General features: G+C 41.6%; 1 protein-coding gene and 1 long non-coding RNA gene across 6 annotated transcripts in view; one reads left to right on the top strand and one right to left on the bottom strand.

Moving 5' to 3' along the window:
- Positions 1-5,240: 5,240 nt before the first annotated feature.
- Positions 5,241-25,548, bottom strand: part of LOC117259707 (latent-transforming growth factor beta-binding protein 4-like) — a 60,294-nt gene continuing 39,986 nt past the window's right edge. For 4 of the 5 annotated variants that reach the window (XM_078167370.1, XM_078167373.1, XM_078167372.1 and 1 more), the window contains 17 exons: positions 25,153-25,272; positions 24,871-24,996; positions 24,576-24,701; positions 23,221-23,343; positions 22,803-22,934; positions 22,566-22,691; positions 22,038-22,181; positions 21,021-21,272; positions 19,990-20,061; positions 19,746-19,874; positions 19,281-19,421; positions 18,749-18,901; positions 16,113-16,238; positions 15,572-15,734; positions 14,992-15,326; positions 14,414-14,566; positions 5,241-11,749 (listed from right to left, as the gene is read on the bottom strand). In XM_078167370.1, the coding sequence (XP_078023496.1) occupies positions 11,607-11,749; positions 14,414-14,566; positions 14,992-15,326; positions 15,572-15,734; positions 16,113-16,238; positions 18,749-18,901; positions 19,281-19,421; positions 19,746-19,874; positions 19,990-20,061; positions 21,021-21,272; positions 22,038-22,181; positions 22,566-22,691; positions 22,803-22,934; positions 23,221-23,343; positions 24,576-24,701; positions 24,871-24,996; positions 25,153-25,272 (2,564 nt within the window). In that variant the 3' untranslated portion in view covers positions 5,241-11,606. The remainder of the gene's footprint in view (positions 11,750-14,413; positions 14,567-14,991; positions 15,327-15,571; positions 15,735-16,112; positions 16,239-18,748; positions 18,902-19,280; positions 19,422-19,745; positions 19,875-19,989; positions 20,062-21,020; positions 21,273-22,037; positions 22,182-22,565; positions 22,692-22,802; positions 22,935-23,220; positions 23,344-24,575; positions 24,702-24,870; positions 24,997-25,152; positions 25,273-25,548) is intronic. The other variant, XM_078167371.1, reaches the window with a different exon arrangement.
- Positions 18,805-22,608, top strand: LOC117259708 (uncharacterized). Its single transcript, XR_004501867.2, has 3 exons — positions 18,805-18,939; positions 22,341-22,388; positions 22,490-22,608. It is a non-coding gene; the product is annotated as an uncharacterized LOC117259708 (long non-coding RNA).

Here is a 25,548-nt window from a genome sequence, read left to right as displayed (position 1 = left end):
GGCTTCATGCACTGCTGAGCAACTCTTACAGAAATGAGCACGGCTCTGTGTTGGAGCTGTCCCAACTTTGCAACCCTGCAGGTGTAAATATTCAGCAGTACGTATTTCATGTTTTCCTGTTGTTTATTCATCACGCCCCCTGGTGTGTAAAGGCCTGAAATAACTGAGACATCATGGCCTGAAAATGAAATAAAATATGTGAAAAATATTGAAGGGTTGCGTTTAGGGCAGATACAATGAGAGAGAGCTGAGGATTAACACACACACACACACACCTGATGGTCAGTGTGCGTGTGTGTGTGTGTGTGTGTGTGTGTGTGTGTAAATGTGTGTGAGGGTGCTGAAGCAGCAAGATGTGACAATACGCACACACACACACACACACACGGTGTCGTAATCTCACCCCCAGACGTAAAGGCAGCTCAGCTCAGTCTCACCTATATCTGTTGTTTCACAAGAGCAACATAACGAGGCCTGTCTGTCTGTCTCTGTCTGTCTGTCTGTCTGTCTGTCTGTCTCTCTGTCTGACACGTACTCTTCTTTTGTAGAATGCGTCTATAGTTATTAGCCTGTTAATATTTTTATGATTCATACTGTAAAACCCTCTTATGAGTTATTCTTAAGTTTTATATATTTGCACTCTTTTCTACTTTGGACTGCAGCTGATGTACAACAGTTTCACCATTGGGTTAAATAAAGTTTGCTCTTAAACTTTTACAAAAATAACACCTTTGTGTTGGTTTGTTGTGCAGGCATCATTTCTTAAAACAGACATGTCAAAAGTCCAGCCTGGGGGCCAGTTGTGGCCTTCAGGCCAGTATCATCCCCCTGCAGAGCTGGAGAGCCACCGTTGTAGATATGCACTTGCACGAGTCCCCAGAGCCACCGTTTTGGACACGCACATACAAGCTAGTACGCTAGCTACAAGAAAAGTTTTCTGCCTCCACTTTAAACAAACAATTGCAAATACACGTTATTTTTACAGCATCGATCTAAGATATATATTGAGCAACCTCCATCCATACAGCATAAAACTGAGGGTCTGGAACTCGCACATGCACACTTCTAAATCCGTGGCTCTCCAGCTCTGCAGGAGGATGTTTCTCCTGCGGGCTGATTTTAAATGGAAATGCGGCTTGTCTTTTAAAATACACCTTATGGGGCCCATCACACAATATTAGTTAATCAAACAGGATCACTTTGCATTTTTCGGTTCACCTCACAATGGCAGGTCTATAGACTGTACGTAAAGATGGAAGAGGCGTCTCCACTTACCCCCACTGTACAAAAATGAAGCCAAAATATCCTAAATCTATCCTAAAAGATATGGCTGCCATCTTACACTGGTGACGTAATTTGGAACCAGACTCTGCGCAGTAGGGATCTCCGCCAGCGTCGAGCTCCTGCCTATACACCCATCCAAACAATGACGAGCAGTGCCATTGTTAGCGAGCATACTGATCAGCACACACAGCTGTCAATCATTATCTTAATCCCCACCTCTTTCAACATCAAATTAAAAGTTACAACCAAACATCAGAAAAATTAACACTTGATAAGAACTACCTTAAATGATAGAAACATCTCTGGGAAAAATTCACTGCCAGCCGACTGGCTCTTGAAACAGGTGACATGCTTTCTAAAACCAGCTGCCGGTGATTTGACCAGTGGAGTTGCAGGTGACACCACCAGCCAGCTAGAGTCGAGCTCAGACCGGCCAGTTCAAACCGCTTCAACTTGTCTCTGAAACATTCTAAAACATTTTTGTTTCGTCGCCAATCATTGGTCTGAGCTGGGCTATAATCTCAGACTGAAACAGCTCGACAACACCGTTAATAACTGTTGAGTAACATTAGCAGTGTGATGCTAACACTTAGCTCTGTCGCTGTGTGTTTGACTCCAGGCACAGAGCTCCGGTCCTGCAGCGGTGGTGTCATGATAAACAGAGAGAGGGAGACGGACCTGACGAATCAATACGCTGCACAAAGCTCTACAATGTCATGTGATTTTACCTGTTTCAAATAGTTAAAGTTGACTGGAATTAAGTTGCACAGAATTTACAAGGATTAGCTGAATAAGCCTTAACTGTTGTGATTGCAACATCTTGGAGGGACTGTTCTGCTACAGCAGGTGACTCCAGCGCCACATTTTGCCATGATGATGACACACAAACACAGACTCACCTGAAGGTGAAAACAATATCAGTCGTTGTGATGTCACTGTGGCTGGTACCAAAACCTTGCTACCTTGTTACATTTAATAAATACAGCCGTGAAATGATCCTTGAGTGCAGCCAGATAATCTGAGTAAAAATATCCTGAGATAAACGGAGTAAATCTGGATTCACACAGCGATCACACACAAGCTGACCCACTCACCTCAAACAGATCTGGGTCACTGCCGCTCTGAGTCAACGCTGCCTTCACCTCACAGCACCTCCGCCCCTGCAAGTTAGAGTACTACAACCACATCATTGAAATACTCTGCAGGGACAAGATGGATTTAAGAATGTATCTTCTGAATTTACGCTAAATTCACATAATTTGGCACTATTGAAGCACTTGGAATTTATTTTAGCATTTCCCTTTTTTCTACTTAATACATCTACTCCATTACATCTCAGAGGGAGATACTACACTTTTATCTGACAGTTTTAGTTACTTTGCAGATTCCTCCCATGCTGCTTAGCACCAGCTTGTTAGCAACATGCTAATGCAGAACATTTAAGTGATCAACACTTTAATGCATCAATAAAATCCAGTGATATAATATAAATATAATTATGCATCATGATTCCTTTTCCTTTTGGAACTTTTGTGTATTTTGATGCTGATACTTTTGTACTTATGTAAGATTTTGTATGCTACTTATACTTGTAAAAGAGTGTTATTAGTCTGTGGAAGTGAAGTGAAACAGAATTATTTAATTATTTTAATTTATTTATTCATTTTAGACCTAAACTTATGTGAGGTTTTTTTTGTCGTATTAGGTCATAAATTGACAGAATGGCGGTGGCAGATGGTAATGCAATGTCTGTGTATGTGTGTGTGTGTGTGTGTGTGTGTGTGTGTATGTGTGTGTGCGTGTGCGTACAGGCCGTTCTGTGAAAGTGAAAGCTGATATTCCGCTGGCTCACAGTTTCAGACTCAGTACTGGGTGAACCTCTATAATCCCATTAATGCTGCCTAAGGGTGAAAGTGTGTGTGTGTGTGTGTGTGTGTGTGTGTGGGTGTGTGTGTGTGGACAGATTGGCCTATAATGTAAAGTGGTTTAGAGGCCTGGATCTACATTAACAGTGCAGGCATTAAGGTTATGGAGCCAGGTGGAGGATTAGAGCCGATTAGCACGCGAGTATCACCTGAGGTGACTCAACATACAACAGAAGCTGGTTAGCAGCATGCTGGCGCAGATAAAGTGTCAACAAACTGAATGTTCTTAGAAGAACAATAAATTAAACCAGTAAATGAAGAAAAAACACAGCGGTGGAAGTACAAATTTAAGATGCTTGTACTTTAAGTATTTCTATTTTATGCACCTTTATTCTTCTACTCCACTGCATTTCAGAGGAAAATAATGTACTTTTGACTGCACTATATTTATCTGATAGCTTTAGTTACTTTAAAGATGACAGGGAACATATTACTGCACACTCACTACTTTTACTTAAAGTTCATACGCTACATTCAGCTGATTTCACTTCAGTAAGGTTTTGAATGCAGTACTTTTACTTGTGATGGAGTACTTTCACAGTGTAGTATAAGTACTTTTACTTAAGTAAAGGATTTAAATAACAATAATAAACTGCAGAGGGCCCCAAAAAATAAATATTTAGAGACCAACTGCACCGTTTTGGTCACTCACATACCTAAGCCCTGAGAAGCAAGGCGATTTATTTTTTTTTAATTTCCTATGTACAATATATTATATCCTATGCAGGAGGCCTGTGGATATTCTCAGATTAAACCAGTATTAGCCTGTTTTGTCTGCATCTCAGATTAAACCTATGCAGGAGATATTATCTCAATATCTCATACATGTGAGATAAACTTTTTTTGGCCAACATTATCCGCAAAAAGAAAAAAAAAAATCTTATCATTACTTACCCTTTTCTGGACTGAAAAAAAGATAGAAAAAATAATAATAGTAATAAATAAATAAATAAAAATAAAAATGAAATAGAATTTTCAAAGCCCAAGTTCCAACAGTATCCACCAATGTCATCACTGTGGGGACTGCAGAGGGCCCAGAGCAAAACAAACTCAATATTTTTGGATATAACATGTCATCACTTCATCAGTATATCTTATCAGACATTTGTGTTAAGAGTTACGGCCAAATGTGTTCTGTGAGCTCACACTGACCTTCACCTTTGACCTTTAACCACCAAATTCTAATCAATGTATGCTTCAATTCGAGTGAATATTTTTGCCAAATTTGAATAAATTCCCTAAAGGCATTTAAGAGATATCATGATCACGAGAATGAGATGGACGCAAGGTCATAGTGACCTTGACCTTTGATCACCAAAGTGTAGTCAGTTCATTGTTGAGTCCATGTTGACATTTGTGCCAAATTTTTATTTCTTTTAAGGATATTTTTTGGGAGCTTTGTGCCTTTATTTGAGAGGGCAGCTACAGTGTGAAAGGGGAAGAAAGAGGAGAGATGTCATGCAGCAAAGGGCCATGGGTTGGAATCAAACCTGTGGCTGCTATGGCAAGAACACAGCCTTTTGGGGCACCTGCTCTACCACGTGAGCTAGGGGGCGCCATGTTTGTGCCAAATTAACAAAACAATCATCAAGGAGTTCTTGATATCCTGTTTATGAAAAAAGGACAGATGGACAAAAAGACGAACAGATGCACTGACGCGGAGGCACTGATTGATGATGGCTGATTCAAAACTCCTGAATGGTAGTGTACAAGACTTATTTGGAACAGAGCCGAAAACAGATCCATTAACAGGACCGTATGAATGAAGTAAATTATGGATTTTTGTTTCTGTCATAAAGATCTAAGAGGAAGAAGGACTCTGCTCAGGAACAAGGGACAAAAAAATTATCCCTATGTTATACTGAAATAGAAGTCAACTTGTTCACACAGTCAGACTGACAGTACCTTGCCTCACTTCTTCCCTGACCTGACTTTCACCAGCTGGAGTCGGAGGATTCAAACCAGCAGTCTCTCACATCCTCTCAGCTCCCTGCCATAACAAACACGAACAAAACACCAACAACAGACAGGTTTCAATAAAAGTGTGTGCAAATATATTTTCATTTCTTGTCATACAAACAACAAAGATAAAAAAGTGAATCATAAACCATAAAAATGAACAATTAAAAAAAAAGAACACCAGAGACTGAAATTTTAAACAATGTACAAAACATCCTGTGTGAACACAAAAGGCTGGTCTCTGGCAGATACAGTGCATGTTATACATCAAACTTTAGGTGATCACATTCTGCATGTTAACTACATCAGAAAGTTAATGATAAAAAACAATCAACACGCTCTCTTACAGGCTGTAACAGCTTCATTCATTTGGTAACAATATAACAGGATTATTGTGGAGGAATGTTGTTATATACACAGTATGACTGAATGCAGCCTCCACGACATTCAGGAGAGGAAGCCACCAAGTGTAAGTACAGACATGTCAGTAATTAATCAACTCAGCCCAGCCGCCAGAAGAAAAATTTGGCATTGTACGCTTCTGCAAACCACCACTAAGTTACATTTATACGTTTCACATGGATCATACCAATGTTTCTAAAGTGACGTAGTATATGAGCTGACTTTGTCACTGGGAGGTGGAGGAGATGATGGATGGCGTGTCACCAAGGAGAGACGCCTGCCAAGCAGCGGACCACTGTTCAAGACCAAAAAACAGCAAACGCTTCGCTGTTTTTCCATCTGGGAAAGTGCCAGGAAAAGCAGTTGTTTTTTACCAAGACATCTCAGTGTTTTGAGCAGGTTTGTAGCCACAAAACGTGGGTAATTTTTAGGGCCTCTAATTATTTGTCCAGAGAAAATAGTGCCACAAAGATCATTTGTTTTTGTGCCTAAGGGTTCATTCATGCTCAGCGTTTAATACTAAGTCAGAGACGAACGGAGCCTTCTGTCTATACCCTGCCTCCAGTGCCACCGGAGATCATAGAGGCAGTATAGCATGGTTCAAGCAAGATGTGACTAAAGGAGACGTCAAATAAATTTAAATTATCACGGAAAGGAACGAATTGGTAAGGTAGTGAAAATAATTCTCTGTACACACGTCAGGATGTGATATCATACAGAAGACCACGGTTAACAACACTGCCTCCGTTTAAAGGAACACTGCTACGACCTCCTCCACTGTCAGCTCCTTTGTTGCTCTGTGGAACTTTTAACTCTGCCCTCTAGTGCCATCTACTGGCTGTATCTATGCCAACATAAAGTAAACATGAAATATGAGGGCAGTGATGTGATGAACATGTGAAATGGACATTTCTACTGTAAAACCTGAATTAATAGTCCGGGCTATTATTTGCGTAAATCCCTGAAATCAACAGGCCTATATTTGTGACAGGCCTTTAATTCCTTTAACACAAAACTGTTGGTCAGCATAGATTGGGTAATACAATCAAATTGTTTATTTAAACCAGTATGAATATTACTTGTTTAAAAATTACGCTTCAGATAATATACCAATTATGAGTCATTCATTTGATCTACCCCTGACAGACATCAGAGAAAGAGTGGCACTCGAGGATTACGGCACCCGGCACCAGACACAACAGCACTTTATCCTGTTAAAACAATACTCACAACTTGAAACTTAATTTCTATAAAAAAAAACCTTTTGATTCGTTTGATCTGAGGACCCTTACGGATTAATGCAATATGAATAACTTACAGGGTAATCGAGGAACAGACACATAATTTGAGGTAGCCAACAACCTGGTCTCATACATCCAGAGAACTTCTATAAAAAAAAAAAAAAATGTAACTGCTTGGCAACCAGACCGGGCGTCTAACTGAGACAGGAATTTATTTGTCAAAATGTGTAGCCACATTGGGCTTGTAAAAGGGACTAGGCTTTTAGTCAACGTTTTATTGTACTTTCGTACGTAAAGGATAAATGAGTCTTAAATCTAATCAGACATTAACCAGTTGTTGAAATGTCACATCATGTGCAAACGTAACATATTCGTGGTTTGTAGAAACGTACGACATCAACCTTTTTTCTGGTGACTAAATGTTTAAAAAGTCAACGTAAGGTAACGTTTAAATCAAATTTGGTGTATATGTCTTCTATTGTCAACAAATTTAATGCGCAGATCAAAGATGCAGAAGATGTAAATGTATTAAAAAAAAAGTTTTGATGGTAATTTCCCAAAACAGACGCTCACTGTAGTTTTTATTAAACAAACAGGTGGAAATAGTGCATTTGTTGAGGACTGTTTTCAGCGGGAGATTAATCCGCATTTGGTGCTCTGGTGAATATTTGTGGCAGCAGGACGGTGTGTGTGGGATTGAGTCGAAATAAACTACAGTGTATGTGGTAATGGTGATAAAGAGGGCATATAAAACACTTGTTGGTAGGAAACAATGTTTTGGTTTGAATCTGCATGAAATTTGTTGACAATAAGAAAATTATAGAATATAAACATTCATTGTTCGCTGAATTTGGTTTAGTGAAGATAAATCATGGCGTTGTTGATTAATTAGTTTATCACAGAGACAGTGTTGATTATAAAACTCTGTCAGGGTATATAAATGTACATACTGCATACTGAGAAAAAGACGTTTTGAATAACTGGTTGAAGTAGTTTGTAAATCACATCTGTAATGGGTCAAAATATCTCAGTAGAAAATCCTAATTAATAATCCTAATTTGAAGGATTTAAACGGCATAAGCAGGATTTTAAATTTTGTATTTACACCCAGAAAATGTAGATGAAAAGTAGGAGTATTTAATTCAGACACCACTGGTTCCAGGAGTAAAAGTCTCATACATTTTTCCCACGAATACACAACTTTCACATCTTTGAATCAATGTGAAATTCTCCTGCTTGATTCGTCCGAACAAAGGATGTATCTGCTTCTTCGATTAAAAAAAAAAAAAAAAAAATCAAGGCTATAAGATGTTTGTGGACACAAAAACTGAAGAAGAGAAGTCGGCTACAAGGTGCGCTTAAGCAAGGACACATCCAAGCACAGACTTAGTTCTGAAGTTTTGGTCAATGTTGAGTTATTATGGTGCCCTGTTCTGAAATATATAATTCAGCAATTAAAATTACTCAGCTGGAGGTTTTTGGACTCATCCCGTCAGTATTTCAGTGGCTACAGCCCAGTGAGAAAATGAGTTTTGTAAGTAGAACGACGTCTATGCTAACGAATATGCTGGGTTAGCTCATGAGCTCACAGCAATTGGTACCTTTGCAATTCGCTTCTAGCTAGTGGATGGCTTGTTACTGATGCACGTTTAAATTTAATTTCATCACAACATACCCAGCCCAGTTGCCAGAAGAAAACACTGGCATTGCACATTTATGCAAACCACAAATAAGTAACATTTCTACGTTTCATATCAATGTTTTAAAAGTGACGTGGTATATGAGCTGACTTTGTCATCTGGAGGTGGAGGGGATGGTGGACAGTCAGCTTGCCTAGCTGCAGACCACTGTTTGAGACAAATGACAAAATGAGTTGTGACTCAGTTTCCAGCGGCTTTTTAGGCACCAAACGTGGGTGTTTCGTAGAGACATTTTGCAGTTTTTCCTGTCATGATTATGCCCCCAAAATCAGGTAGTTTAAGCCAAAGCATGATCTTTTTCTAACTGCAACCAAGTGGTTTTTGTGCCTAAACTAATCCATACATTAACCATAGGGTTAAGTTTTAGTGTATCCGCTATGTAATAATGTACAAATGTATCAGTGGTTTGCAAAAACCTACAATGCCAACATTTCCTCAGGAGACTTGGGTAACCGTAGTTTTCTAGATGAGGAACAACAAAACACTAGTTACTTCTTGATGGTTAAAGATCTGTTGTTTACGATGGGACAGCTATCATGCTAATGCTAATACATGACTGATTTGCATTGTTTTGGTATCATTGCTGTATTTATTTTTTACTTCAAATAATTAATTCATTAATATTTCTAAAGCTAGATGATATTTTGTCTTATGTCTGCAGATGATGCCCTTCAAATCTTTGTTTCATTGAACAAATTGGGGTTGTGTAAACAGTAAACCTGGTGTTTATTAATGTTGTTCCATCTGTTTTCTATTCAATTAAACCCATAGACTGTATAAAATAATGAACGTAGCCACCATGATGTCACCCACTGGTTTGTGGGCTATCATTCTATAGCCTAGAGTTCGGCATTTTGTCCGTTGCAATCTTGGTTTTCTGGAGCCAGAAATTACCATATTTGGAAGAAAGGGTGGAGTTGCCGAGAATACACATTGCTACGCCCAAGCCCAAATAAACAGCACTGGCTTTGAGGCCAGTTTTCGTAGTAGCCAAGTTATGATGCAAACGGTGGCATTACAACATTCAGGTCTATCACGTGACACTATTGAACCCCAAACAGGCCTCTGTAAATTAGTGGATACATTTTTTTAGCATCATAGCCCCAACAAAATGACTCGCTTCACCATCAGAATTTGATCCATACAGTCTGATAACATATTTAAAGTCTAGAAGAGCCGCATGTTTAAATAATTTTATCCCCATTTAAGTTTGGGAGCACAAAACCAGAGGTTAGCCGCTCAGTCAGCAGTAGTCTCTATAGCTCTATTGGCCCCGTGATGAGGAAAATCCAGGTAATTTTATACCCAGGAAATCGAACGTTTTTGGCTTCATGCGTGACTAAGCAGCTTTCATAGGAATGAACTGGGCCCTGCTTCCAACACTGTGGTTCTATTTATACATCCATGGTTTTAAAGCCTCAAGTTTGGTGTTTTGAGTTGTTGTTGTTGCCATCTTGTTTTTTTATTTTGGAGCCATCACATAATGAACATCATGCTGTATTGAAGAGGACTTGAAACTAGAGACTGAGGCCATAAATTAATTGGGAAAAGGTTTGTCGAGGTAATAAATCAAGTGGGAAGTAGGTTCATTTTCTCACTGACTTCTATACAACTGAATTTGTTTTTGCCACCAGTTGAGTTGCCCCCTGCTGGTCATTAGAAAGAATGTAGCTTTAAGGCACTTCAGCATTGACTTCACTTGACCCAGAGGCTACGTCCACTTCTTTTTTACCATCTATGGTTAAAATGTAAAGTTGCTGTTTTTCAAACTGATGTGAGCTCAGTGTTTCTCTGCAGCCTGGTTGGATTCCTAAAACAAACAAAAAAAATACACACACAACTGTTTTCTTCTTCTACTTCACACATCTCAAAACACGTTTTTTTCTCCCGCTGGGAACAACCTACCAGACTTAACTTCAACAAGGTAAACATTCAGAAAGAGTCATGGTCATCAGAAACATAAAGATGAACTTTGGCACAGCGTGGTTCACAGCGGAGGCTAATCAGAGCGGGCCTGGAGTCTACTTGAGGAGTTAGCCTGGTTTCAACCACTGGTGCTAAACAGGGCTAGACTGGTTTAAACTGACCAGACACTGTGGGGTTTCATCAAGCTTTAAACATTGTTTTTTAACTTGTTCGACACATTTTTGTAGACCTTTATGTGAGGAGATAATGTATGGGGTGATAGAGCAGACTATACACTGGGACCAACTAATGGTGTAATAAAGTGACCGTATGAATAATTTCCTGACTCAAATCATTGTTCATTTTCTATCTTTTTCTTGTATTTTTTGGACAGGTGGGCGATGACAAAGAGAAACTGAGGTCGAGCATGTTTGTTTTATATGTGTTGTTGCTCTGTCAATACGATTGAGGATGTTTAAGTATATATTTTATATATATTGAAAAATCAGATTAAAATCTAATATATTGGGTCCTTACAATGATGAATGTTGGAAAGAGACAGTCCATATAGCCTATTTTTAAAGCTTACACACTGTCTCCACAAATATGTTCAAAAATAGTTTTATCCTCTTTTGCATAACAGAAAAATATGCAAAACTTTTGCAACGTCATTATATTTCCTCACATTAAAACATTTAGGAGAATTGAGATTTCAGTTTGAGCTAGTTAACCATGTTTACAGTCACTTTACTAAACGATTAATTTATCCTGGATTGTTGCAACAGAAGTTAGTTTTGTTTGTTTCCAGAGATATTTTTTTCTCTAGACATCAAAAATCTGAGAAAAATCTACAAGGAAATATCGTGTTCACATATAAACACAAAAAACAAGTTGAAATTTGCAAAGACAGGGAGAAACTGTAGCTAAAAAGCGGTGTTAAATTGGTATTTTATCCAGAGTGACCTTGTGTAACTGGTGCCCAGTCCACCCTTTCCCAGTTAAGTGCAATCTAGACTATTTTAAACCCAGTTCATCCTAACCTGGTATAATCTAGTTTGTCAAATCAGGTCCCATAGCCGCTTTAGTCTAATCTAGTCTAGCCCAGTCTGTTGTTGTGCAGTCCAGTCTCGATTGTCTAGACCAGTTTATACTGGTTTAATCGAGCCCAGTCCAGTCCAGTTTGGTCTGGTCTATGCAGCCACACAGTGGTTTGGCCTGCGGGACATGACGTATCCTCTCCTGCAGACGCAGCGGAACGAGCCATCGGTGTTCACACAGCGAGCGTTGACACACGGGAAGTCCAACGTGATGCCAGCCTCACACTCGTTTATATCTGTAAACACACACACACAAAATGACGTCACATTTTATGGAGATGTACAAAACACGGTTATGATTATGTAACTTGACATGCTGTCGCTGGTTAGTTACAATATGCAACATGTGAAGGTCGAAATTTACATATAATGGATGGTTCTTTGTGTAACTCCCAACTTCCATGGAAGTTGGGAGTTGCACAAAGTTGGAAGTTGCATAAAGTGGGAAGTGGGAAGTTGCGCAAAGCTGAAAGTTGCATGAAGGTGGAAGTTGCATGAAGGTGGACGTTGCATGAAGTGGGAAGTTGCACGAAGTTGAAAGTTGCATGAAGAGGGAAGTTGCACGAAGTTGAAAGTTGCATGAAGTGGGAAGTTGCACGCAGTTGAAAGTTGCATGAAGGTAGAAATTGCATGAAGGTGGACGTTGCATGAAGTGGAAAGTTGCACGAAGTTGAAAGTTGCATGAAGTGGGAAGCTGCACGAAGCTGAAAGTTGCATGAAGTGGAAAGTTGCACGAAGTGGGAAGTTGCACGAAGTTGAAAGTTACATGAAGGTGGACGTTGCATGAAGTTGGAAGTTGAAAGTTGAACGAGGTTGGAAGTTGCATGAAGGTGGAAGCTGGAAGTTGCACGAAGTTGGAAGTTGCACGAAGTTGAAAGTTGCATGAGGTTGGAAGTTGTATGAAGGTGGACGTTGCATGAAGTTGGAAGTTGAAAGATGAACGAAGTTGGAAGTTGCATGAAAGTGGAAGTTGGAAACTGCATAAAGTTGGAAACTGCACGAAGTCTGACGTTGCATGAAGTGGTAAGTTGAAAGTTGCACGAAGTTGAAAGTTGCATGAGGTTGGAAGTTGCATGAAGGTGGAAGTTACATGACGTTGGAAGTTGAAAGATGAACGAAGTTGGAAGTTGCATGAAAGTGGAAGTTGGAAATTGCACAAAGTCTGACGTTGCATGAAGTGGTAAGTTAAAAGTTGCACAAAGTTGGCAGTTGCAAAAATCAGTAAGTCGAGGGTAATAATAACAGTTAGCAAGCAAATGCTTAGTTAAGGTTAGCCTTATAGCTAGGTAACTTTTTTTTTTTGGTAAAGATTGTTTTTTTGGGCTTTTGCCTTTAATGAACAGGACAGAGTGAAATGGGGGGGTGGGGGGGTGACACGCAGCAAATGGTTGCCAGCCGGAGTCGAACCTGCGACCGCTGCAGCCGGGCATCGCCTCTGTACATGGGGCGCTGGCACTATCCACTACACTACCAACGCCCCTAGGTAGTATTTTTGGGGGGGCAGTTTTGCCTTTCATTTATAGGAAAGTCAAGTGTGAAAGGGAGAGAGAGAGAGAGAGAGGGAATGACATGCAGCAAAGGGCCACAGGCTGGACTCGAACCCGGGCAGGCTGCGGCAACAGCCTTGTACATGGGGCGCCTGCTCTATCCACTAAGCTACCGACATCCCACAGCTAGGAACCTTTTTAACAAACTTGTTTTAACAAATAAATCTAAATTTAACAAACATTCATGTGTTTTGTAAATCATATATGTTTTACTTGTTGGTAAAAGGGTACTTCATATGATGAAGTGCACTAAGGTTAGGACTTGGGACTTGTGTGTAAATAATTAAAGGCCTGAACATACTCGGGCGGAACATATGCGGAACGGACTCCCCGAGGAATGTCCGCAGTCATTCGGGCTTTCATAGTTGAGCGCACTTCTGCCTTGTAGTTTCCTGTTAAAATGTCCGTGAAAAATACCCGCAATGTGAAAAATACATGCCGAGCAGTCACTGGTGCATGGAGCGGAGTTTACGCGCGGTCGTAAAATCTGAGCTTTGTGCGCACAGGGCTTGCGGACGTCCGCTTTGAGTCCGCGCGGACCTCCGCGGAGTCCGTTCCGCGTACGTTCCGCCCGAGTATGTTTGGGCCTTAAGACCCACTTGTGACTTGCAAAACAATGAGTTGGTTCCACCTAAAGGCCCGAACATACTCGGGCAGACCGTACGCGGAATGGACTCCGCGGAGGTCCGCGCGGACTCAAAGTGGACGTCCGCAAGCCCTGTGCGCGCAGAGCTCAGATTTTACGACCGCGCGGACTCCGCTCCGCACAGCAGTGACTGCTCGGCATGTATTTTTCACATCGCGGGGGATTTTCACGGACATTTTTACAGGAAACTACAACGTGGAAGTGCGCTCAACTATGGAAGCCCGAATGACTGCGGACATTCCTCGCGGAGTCCGTTCCGGGTACAGTCCGCCCGAGTATGTTCGGGCCTTCAGGTATGTGTATGTTTATACAGTATATACTGCATGTAGGATTTATATAAACTGCAATAATATCATAATTTATACCATATATATATATATATATATATATCTTTTTTTTTCCTTGAGAATATGGAAAGTAAGGCTCAGGAACATGTTTCAGATGTGACGTCAAATATAAAAAACTTTATAAATAATTAACATAACATTAAAAATAATAATAAAAAACAAATAAACTTGTGATTTTCATAAATGCCTGTTTTTTAAGGTACAGCGCTCAGAAATCATTACAGGTTCAGCTCTGCTTCTTTGCATAGTGCATAAGCGCGTAAGTGCATAAGTCAAGATAATATACTATTGATCATATTACCAATAACTACATGTCTCCCTTTCCCACTCTGAGCTGTCAGAGCAGTCGTCTCTGCATACCTATACATGTCATGGAGGTCATGTCCAGTTCGTATCCTTGGTAACAGTCACAGGTGTAACCCTCGGCGACGCGGATACACCTGCCATTCTCGCAGCCATGTAGTATCCCACAATCCTCTGCTGTGCTTAGGCCGGCGTAGGATTCATAACGCCCTGAAAGATGAGAGAGGAGGAAGAAGACATGAGATTTCTTTTAATCTTTAACAAAAAGTATTAACCCTTTAAAAACTGACCTCTGGTGGTCGGCCGCAGGAGATCATTGTTTGCATGATCCCATGCCATTTGTTTGCACTAATTGTGAAATTAGTGTTTATCTGTGTGACTCCTAATCAGTGAAATCAAATTTATTAACAATGAAGTGAAGAAATGTGCAAATATACAACACCTGTTTCCTTTTACAAATACAATTCATATGGAGAGTAACGTTTCCAATAATAAATTAATATTTGTGGAAGTCAACTTAATCAAAATTATTAAATTTTGTCTCTGTTTATTTTAACTGGTGCTAAATCATTATTGTTCTTTTTGCAAAACGTATTGGAAAATACAGACCTGTAAAATAAAGAGTTACCACTCACTCTCATACACCCTCCTCGGTGCTCCCCCTCCTCCTCCTCCTCCTCCTCCTCCACCTCCTCCACCTCCACCTCCACCTCCTCTGCCCCTCTCAGTGAACGGAGGGAAGGGCGGGCCCGGCCTCCACGCCACCTCCTCCTCCTCCTCCTGCTCCACCTCATAGGGAGCGCCAGGCAGTGGGGCCAGGCTGAGAGGAGGCCCGTCGGGTCGTGATGGAGGAGGAGGTCGGGCCCCAAATGCCATCTCGGCCCTGGGGTCCGCAGGGAGGCGGAAGGATGGAGACCTGGGCGGGGAGCCATCAGGGGGGCTGAAGTCTCCTTCAGAGTAGTAACCAGTGCTGAGGGACGGGCAGACAGACAGAGGGTCATAGATTAATCATCTTAAGTGATTTTCTCAAGATGAAAGTTCACAAATTCTTTGGTTCTTTTTGTTTCTCAAATGAATACATATCCTGTGGTTTTATTTGTCTCTCCAAAAAAATTAAAGTGGAATTTCAGAAAAAATAAGAAGTTTAAACATTTCAACTTTAAGAACATGTCAGGGATATAAAACATCTTTAAAAACATCGACGGACGTCCTCACCTGTACTCTGACCTGGGATATCCACTGTCCGGCAGGCTGAAGGTGGCAGGTGTCCTCCCTCTGAAACCTGACCTGCTGTCTCCTGCTGGAGAGTAGTCGTCATAGTCAGGAAGCACAGGCGGAGGGAAGGAGTCCGTACTGTAGGGAGGGAAGTATGGAGGAGCTGAGGGGACGAGGAGAGGGGAGGAGAGGAGAGGAAAAACAGGAGAAAGCAGACAAGAAGAGAAAGTGAGAGAGGAAAGGAAATAAAGAAAGAAAAGGAGATGAGACAAGAAGAGGAAACAAGATGAGAAAAGAGAAGATGAGAGGAGAGGAAAAAGAAGAAGAAAGGGAACAGAGAAGAGACAAGGAGAAGAAACAAGGGAAGGAGATAAGGGAAAAAACATTACAGCAAAAATCAAAAAAATAAAAGCTAAATAAATAAACTCATTTAAACTCACTCAGATATTTATAAATAACTTGGAGAAATTAGGAAGAAAAACAGTCATAAATAAAATTCACAAAAACATTTATATTATTTGAGGTGTAATATTTTAGTTACATTGCTCACTGGCTCCTCCTCGTCCTCGTCCAGCTCCTGGTCTCACTCCCGTTTCAGCTCCAAAGTCCGGAAAACCCTCCGGCAAAAAGGGAGGAAGAATCGAACTGCACAGAGTGCCGTAGTCGTCTGCACACACGGAGAGAGTTATTCATGTTGATCTATAAAACATAACCTTCACATTTACTTTTTAATACTCTGAACCAGGTCTGGACTTCGTGCACAACGTCCTTCAAAACGTTGTTGTTGTTTTTTTACTTTATTCAGAAACAGTATCTCTTAATGGGGTCATAGTGATTATCAAACATCTCCTCTTTGGGCCGTCCCCTAATAATCGACCAAATGTTAGTCGACGAGAAAGGTAATTAGTCGGAAAGAACAAACAAACAAACAAACATGAAACTCTATTAGGAGATGTACCTTGTCAAAATAAATCCAAACCTATATGACGGGACCATGTGTGAATTTAATGTGAAAGGACAGACATAGGAAGTGTCCACAATCAGCAGTCAGACAGGAGTCAGGTTAATTTCCAGGGCTGGTACCTGCGGGTATTCCACAGGCTAGTTAATAACATGTCGGGCGGGAAATCCAAAGTGTGGGATCATTTTGAGAAGGTGAAGGACGAACCCAAGGTGATATGTAAACTCATCTTCATTGGTCGACTACAAACATGACGTATCATCTGAAACATGGAAGTAGCTACATGCCCATTAGCCCACAGCGTCATTAACAGGCGGCTCGCTCAGTGTGTGACGTGCACTTGGAGATAAAATATAGGCCTATATTAATGAAGGTTCATTAGTACGGTGTTGTATTTCTCTGTAATGTAGCACAGTGTTAACAATGTTACTGATACTATTCTTTCTCGCACCTTCAACTCAAACCACCAAAATATATCATTTAATCATTAAGGATAGGAGTTTAGTAATTCAGTTTGTCTGTGAGGGAGAGAAACACAGAAGAGATAAGTTAGTGAAGAGGCAAGGGTGTGGCCGCCTAGAAGGTGCTTGTGATTGGGAAATGCAAGTAGATTTAGGGGAAAGCTTGGTGTTCCCCAGGAAATAGTTTATACCAGGCAGAGGCCTGACTTAGTGTTGTGGTCAGTGAGTCAACAGATAGTTTATTTCATTGAGCTGACAGTTCCTTGGGAAGACTCAGTGAAAGAAGCCTATGAAAGAAAAAAGCTTAGATATGCAGACTTAGGAGCAGAAGCTGAGCAGCGAGGATGGAAGACTAGGATTTGTCCAGTGGAAGTGGGGTGTAGGGGATTCATAGCAAGATCAGCTGTCTCGCTCCTGGGGGAACTCGGAGTGCGGGGACAGAGTTTGAGGAAGACAGTGAGGGAAATGTCAGATGAAGCAATTAAATGTAGCCAGTTTATCTATAAGAGAAGAAATAATGTCAGTTGGGGGCCAGCAGGGGGAACTACTAAACAGGGCACATAACTCCTTGAGATCAGGTGGAGAGATCCACTTCCTCTCAGGAGGAAATCCAGGAAGAGGAAGTATTTAAGTGTGGGAGTGGCCTATTTGAATCCATTTTGTTTGAGGCCATGCGGCAAGGTGAGTGTGTTTGCTGATCCTGTAAGTTCATTTAGCTCCTTTACCTTTAGCTTATATTGTAGTTATGCTATGTAGTGTGTGAAATAGAGTATGGTGAATGTGCTAGGAAAGGTAGTATCAGCCCTGCTTCGGAGCCTGGGTTTGGTTGAAGGTGGCAGTGCTGTTTGGGCTGAGAAAGCCATACGTAAGTAAGGTAAAGGAGGTTATTGGGTTGGTGCGGGGAGGGGAGCAGTGAGACCTGGCATTAGGGGAGTGTCTCTGGGACGCTAGAGATCACTGTCTAGCCTCCTGGAGGTGTCGTGGGACCAACTAGACGAAACACTGGTGAAAGGAGGTTCCCACCCGATGACCCCAAAGACATGCTAGTTATCACTGCTCATTGGTTTGTATAGTTAAGCCTTTCCATATTAGCTTATCATAGGGCTTAGGTTCTTCACTGAGTGTTGATCCTTTCTCTAGAGCACAAACTTCTTGTGTTTATTGGAACTCAGGAAATTACATTCATATCATGAACATGCAGGCAACTATTTCTAAGACTAATTCTAAGTCCAGGGCAGTCCTGTCTCCTCTCTGTCTGACTGTCACCACATCTCTGCTGCTAATAGTTCAGGACTCCTGATTATTGGCCAAGACCGGAGTGATTTCGTGAGTACAGAAAGTTGATGTCATGCTAAAAGTCTGTCCTAATTGAATCAGTTGTCAACATGTTTTAACATTTTGGTTCAATTATTTTGAGTCATTTTTAATTCAAATCCCCCCCCAAAGAGATAATACTGTTTTTTTCCCCTAACATCTGAATTGATTTCCTTTTTATTGTGGTTTAATTTGCATTACATTGTGATGGAAGCCTGGTTCATGTCCTTATTGTGGACACAGTTACACAAACACACAGAATTTGAGTTTTAAACTGGAAAACTCTCTCTGCGACACCTGTATCAGTATCTGTGTACACACAAACTGGCCTTTTAAAGGCCCTCCTGTTACTCTTTCTTGTTCCTGTGATCCAGCTTTGATCACCTGATGCAGGTTGGTCTGTCCACATGGTGGTGTTCTGTGGTAAAGTGAGGTACTTACCAGAGTCAGTGGAGGGGCAGAGGGCGCACTCCATCCCCCAGCCCTCCCCGTACAGACAGCAGCAGTCCATGAAGGTGACCTGAGCTCCAAGCAGAGGACTCTGACACACCAGGTCTGCCGTGACGTGCTGCCAGCACACAGACAGGTTCTCATCTGGAGCACAGACAACCAGAGAGAGGACGACGCTTTAAGTGAGTAAATGTAGCAATACTACAGTGTAGAAATACTCTGTTACAAGTACAAGTCCCGCATTGAAACTCTAAGGACACAGTTAACTTCCTGAAATCTCCAACTGCTCAGAGACAAGAAATTATCTGACACATAAGCCCCTGTAAATTAGCATATTGTTGTTTTTAGATTTCTTTAAAAGGAGCAACCCAGTCACCAGAAAAAATGTCGGCATTGAATGTTTCTGCAAACCATAGAAACGCTACATTTGTACGTTATTTTGTAGTGCATACTATCATACACCGTACACTCTGGTGAGGTATGCAAATGAGGAGCAAGAGGAGGATGAAGGCAGGTGTCTTACCCACAGTGAGGTGGGAGGAGTTGACACAGTTGCGTTGAGTGTCGTCGAGCACCAGAGGATGTGGACAGCTGCAGTAATAAGAACCCACCGTGTTGACACAGAGTCCTCCGATACAACTCTCCTCCTCACACTCATCGTGATCTGACACAGAAAGACAGACAGACAGACAGACAGACAGGCAGACAGTCAGTTACTGTACGCTCACAAAGTTTTAGCACAGTGTCCTGTTGTTCATTTTCTCGTCTCTGTACTGTTTGAGCCACAAAGACTGGCCTTGGAGATGCCGGGTACGCTAACATTAGCATTGTACAGTAGAGCAGAAAAGTACACAGTTTAATCCATTCATTAAACTTTTGCTGTTGTGTTTTGGTTTTGGAACGCGCTTGAGAAAAGACTCCATTCACTCTTCCTGCAACTCCATGTATAGAAGAACAAACAGTGTGTGTGTGTGTGTGTTGTGCGTACCAACACACTCCAGCAGGGTGCTGTTGTACACATATCCACTGGCGCAGTAGCAGTTGTATCCAGGGATGTTGTTGACGCACACTCCGTTCTTACACACCTCCGGCTGGAAACGCTTACACTCGTCCACATCTGGCAGAGAGGGAAAAAAAAAGGATCATTCCAATGTTTGGTACAAACAAACCTGGAGGTGAGACAAACGGTGTTCCTGATTATTTCAATTTGACCTCTATGTATAAATATTTACCTCTGTAGCTGAAGGCTCCTGGTCCAGTAGTAACGTATCCTCTCCCACTGGGACACAGAGACAGAAACTCGGCTGCACAGAGACACAAAAAAAGGAATAAAACAACTGATGAGTACATATTTAAGTGTTTCTTATGGAGTGCAGAAGCCACCAAAATGAAAAAGTAAATAAATTATTTGATAAATAAATTAATTTGTCATTAAATGTACCAAATATAATATTAAAAATAAATATTAGCATTAATTAATTGATAAAATGTGACAAAAAATGAAATTATTTACTTTGCTATTCAAGTTTTTTATGTATCTTTATATATTTATTTTTCTCATCTTTTAATTTATTTTCTCATTTATTTTTATTTTGAAATTATTTTTGTTTATTTTCAAATTTATTCATAAAAAAATAACACAATAAAAAATGTGTTTGGGGAAATAAATAGGGGGTAAACGCAAAGGGAAAATAATGCCAAAATAAATAAATAAATATATAAATAAATACATTTGAAAATGAATAAATAAATGTTAAAATACATTTTAAATAAATTAAAAATAAATGCAAACATGAAAACAGAAATCAATTTGTCACTTTTCATTAATTAATCAACGCCTATGTTTATTTTTAATATCATTTTTGGTACATTTAATGGCATAAACATTTATTTATCAACTCATTTATTTACTTTTGGTTTTGGCAGCTTCCGTCTTTTATCTGTACCTGCCCCCCTACTATTGTTATTGACTATCCCTTTTCAGTTTAATACCTGGAATATGTATGCTGCAACTCCAGGTTGTCTAATGCAGAGTGTGTACGCTTATTTTCATGCTTGTTTTTGTACAAGCTGTGAGATCAGCTTGAGAAGTTTGAGATCATTTATATTTTGTATTTTTGTTATACTTTATGGGAATCTTCAAACATGATTTCATCTCGATGCCCAGATAGATCCTTTCTCCTGTTCTATATCAGAGTAAAATGGGTGTCTTTGGGTTTTGGATTGTTTGTTGGAATACCTTCCAGTGTGCCCGGTGTCTCACCTGTGTCAGCGGTGGGGCAGGTGTGGTACTGGCAGCCCAGCCCCCAGCCCTCCCCCACCGTGCAGCAGCACTCCTGCTGGCTGGTGTTGGTAGCCAGCAGGCTGCAGGTTCCCCGCTCAGCCAGGTTGTAGTAACACTCCCTCAGCTCGCCAGGACGAGCTGCAGGGAGTGGGGGCAGCACTGGAGCCAACTCCACCACACTGACATGGGAGGAGGACGAGGAGGAGATGGAGGTGGAGCTTGGGAGCATCCCTGCCGCAGGAGAAAAAATGAGAATATAATGAGTTTAAAATAAGATAATGTGGTAAGTTAGGAAGTTAGGATTATGTGAACTGCATATATTCTAATCCTCACTTGGTGGAGCGTTGTTCCTGTGGGCTACAGCAACACTAAACCCCTGAGCTTGCCTGAGAAGGACTAAATGCACAAAGCAGCTATTTTTAAATATCCCATGGAGAGAAACTCTCACTGCAGCCTTTTCTGTTCTGTTCTTATTAAAAGTTATTGTTAATAGCTGATGTGTCATGGTTCAGTGGTTAGCATTGTTGCCTCACAGCAAGCAGATTCCTGGTTTGGACGCAGGGTAGTGGGTTCAAACTCCAGGGTGGGGCAGCCCCTCTGTGTGGAGTCTGCATGTTCTCCCTGTGTCAGCGTGGGTTTCCTCCAGGTGCTCCAGCTTCCTCCCACAGTCCAAAGACATGCAGGTGACTCTAAATTGTCCGTAGGTGTGAATGTGAGTGTGAATGGTTGTCTGTCTCTATGTGTCAGCCCTGTGATAGTCTGGTGACCTGTCCAGGGTGAACCCTGCCTCCAGCCCCGCAACCTCCAACAGGACAAGCGGTTACGGAACATGAATGAATATTGCATTGTGTTTTACTCCAAGCTGCTGTCAAGTTTCCTGCTGGGATAAATAACAAACTATCTATCCAGCTATATACACATGGATAGGTGAATGCATGCAACATGGTACATAAACACTAATAAAACAGTGACGGATGTAAAATAACGTTGTTGTACCACCTTGTGCCGTGTTGACGCACTGCCTTGTGGTGTGGTCAAACTCTTCTCCCCGTCTGTCACATTCACACATGAAGGATCCCTCCACATTCTCACAGCGAGCAGAACCACACACACCGGGCATAGACACACACTCGTCCTCATCTGAGAGAGAAAGAGACAGAACAATCATTTATCATCACACCCAAAAAAAAACAGATTAAAATCAATGCAGCAGGACCAGCGATATTGTCTTTTATCACTCCACATGTTTCTTCTTTGTTAAAACCTACATTACCCACAATGCACCTCTCCGTCTGACAGCAGTGTGGTATCCTGCAGCAGAGATGAGCGGCAGGCTGCAGAGGTCTGGTACGCTCACTTCTTTATAACTCCACACCTCCAGATTTTTTGTTTTCAAACATGAAGTCTGACTTAGCGTTGTTCCCGTGTTTTGCAACCTTTCTGTGTAGGGGCCTTATCAGACAGCTGCCTCTGGAGACACTAAAGGCTTTACACTACTTGTAAAAACTGAAGACAGACACTTACCCACACAAGCCTTCCCGTCGCCGGTGGAGGTGAAGCCCTGGTCACACACACACAGGTAGGTTCCTATTAGGTTCTGACAGTAGGCATGACGTCCGCACACTGTCTTATTGGCACATTCATTAATGTCTGAAAGAGAGAGACGTATTCAGATCTTTTACTGCAGTAAAAGAACTATAACCACACAGTAAAAAACACAAACATATTATCACAAATACATGTTTCAGGGATCAGACTCACCTACGCAGTTGCCTGTCTGTGTGACCTGGTAGCCCGGCTCACAGGAAGTGAGGCAGTGGTACGAGCCAATCGTGTTCTCACAGCGCTGTGATGCACACACTGAGCCGCCGGACGAGACACACTCATCAACGTCTGAGAGATACAGAGATGGCAGAGTGTACCGTTTACAGTGTGTTTGTTGTCTTGTGGTTATATGTATGTTATTCTGTAGTAAAAACTGAAGTGTTTCCCTCTGAGATGTGGAGGAGAAGTATAGAGTAACACAATGGGAATGCTCAAGGAAAGTACAAGTACCTTGAAAGTGTTCAGGATTAAATTTGGCGTCTGCTCAGTAATGCAAACATGCTTGTGTGTGTGTGTGTGTGTGTGTGTGTGTGTGTGTGTGTGTGTGTGTGTGTGTGTGTGTGTGTGTGTGTACCGAGGCAGGCAGTTCTCTCTGGATTGGTGGTGAAGCCGGTTTGACACTGGCAGTGGAAGGAACCTTCAGTGTTCACACAGCGACCGTCCAAACACACACCAGACTTCGTACACTCGTCCACGTCTGCAGACAGAGAGAGGCCGTCAGAACATGTACACACACACACACGCACACACACACACACACACACACACACAGTCCATATATACACATGTCGTCGTCACAAGGACTGGCCAAACATGACATCACCATTACATCAGCTCTAAAAGCAGAAGCAGAGGAGGAAAAGACTGACCTGAGAACCGCTGGCAGAGCAAGATGAACACTGAGCTCTGTGTTACCACAAAGAACTCAAGACATCAGGCAACAGAACAACAGAATCACAGGTTTTCAAACATCCAACAAGAGGGCTATAAATGACTGCAACAGAATTAAACATCCAACAAAAGAACCGCAAACATCTGTAACAGAACCCCCGGGATCCAACAACAGAACCACAAACATCCACCAAAAGAACATCAGAACTGCAGACATCGAACAACCAAGCCACAAACATCTGCAACAGAATCATAAGCATCTAACAACAGAACAACAGAACCACAAACATCAAACAACAAAACACAGACATCCAAGAACAGAAAAAAAGAACTACAGACGTCCAAGAACACAACTCTAAATGACTGCAATAGAACTAAAAACATCTGACAATGGAACTTCAAACATCCAACACCAGAACCCCAACAAACAACAACAGAACCACAGACATCCAAGAAGACCTCAACATACAACAACAGAACCACAGACCTCTAACAACCCAACTGTAAATGGCTGCAACAGAACCTCAAACATCCAACAAAGGAACTACAAACATCCAACACCAGAACCCCAAACATCCAACACCAGAACCCCAAACATCCAACAACAGAACTCCAACATACAACAACAGGACCACAAACATCCAACAACAGAACCCCAACATACAACAACAGGACCACAAACATCCAACAAAGGAACTACAAACATCTCAGTCAGGACCACAAACATCCAACAGCAGAACCACAGTCACATCTGTTTGCCTGCAGAGACTCTGACATGCAGGATGTGGATCAGTGTGGATGATAAACAGCTGTGTGTGACTACACAGCCTCAAATATATTTATGGTTCTGACTGGAACAGAACTTCTGAGGAGGCGGTCACACTGACATTCCTTCATGTGTTGTTGTGATTCAAAGGCAGAAACTACAGAGCGATATAAAACAGATTAAATGATCCCCCAGAGTTCCACAGTGTTTGTTTGGATCCACGTTAACAACAACGGCACTACGTGCATTCACTCAGGCAGTGACTCACTCACCGATGCAGGCGGTCCTGTTGTCACTCAGTGTGAATCCCTGAGAGCACACACATGTGTAGGACCCCGGTGAGTTCACACACTCTCCTCTGGGGAAACAGAAGTCTCCCTCCAAACACTCGTTAATGTCTGCGGACACACACACACACACACACACACACACACACACACAGGTTAATGTCTTTAACACACATTTAACAAACAATAATTACAATAGATAAATGTATTAAATGTTTCAAAGTGTGCCTGAGGTTTATTATGTTGTTGACGTTCCTGTCAGGCAGTGAACTCCACTTACCTCTGCACTGTCTTCCCAGGCTGGAGGTTCGGTACCCAGGCGGACAGTCACACCTGAACGAGCCAATGGTGTTCACGCACACCCGCTCTGCCTCACACGCCCCCTCGCTGGCACACTCATCTACATCTGCAGACAGGAGAGAGGTCTGTCTGAATACTTGTCACTGATTGGTTAAAAACACCTGAATGCACACATTGTTTTGCTCAGCTCTGATCACTGATCTAAACTGAGACTATGTCAGTGATGGTCAGGAAACATTGTGTGTTTGTGTCTGTGTGTTACCTTGGCAGGAGCCGTCCTTGCTGCTGTATCCAGGCTGACAGGACACGCAGCGGTATGATCCCACAGTGTTCACACACTGCTGACCGGGACACTGAGAGGCCTGCACACATTCGTCCTCATCTGACATACACATACAAAAAAATCATTACAATTCATCCTCTGGGAAGCATGAATGTCTTTATCTATTCAAGATCTTAAAAGGTTCCTTTAGCCCAATGTAATCAGTGTTTCCACCGTAGACTGTATATAAAGATGGATGACATGACAGGTATTAATCAAATACACAAAAACTATCACTAAAATATCAGAAAATATAATTAAAATTTTAGAAAAATATTAGTAAAGTAGTGGACAAATCATACTTCTACTCAAATAAGGTTCTGAATGCAGGGCTTT

This window comes from Epinephelus lanceolatus, chromosome 4 (genome assembly GCF_041903045.1).
Source record: "Epinephelus lanceolatus isolate andai-2023 chromosome 4, ASM4190304v1, whole genome shotgun sequence".
Classification (NCBI taxonomy): domain Eukaryota; kingdom Metazoa; phylum Chordata; class Actinopteri; order Perciformes; family Serranidae; genus Epinephelus; species Epinephelus lanceolatus.
This window is presented reverse-complemented; position numbering and strand designations above follow the sequence as displayed.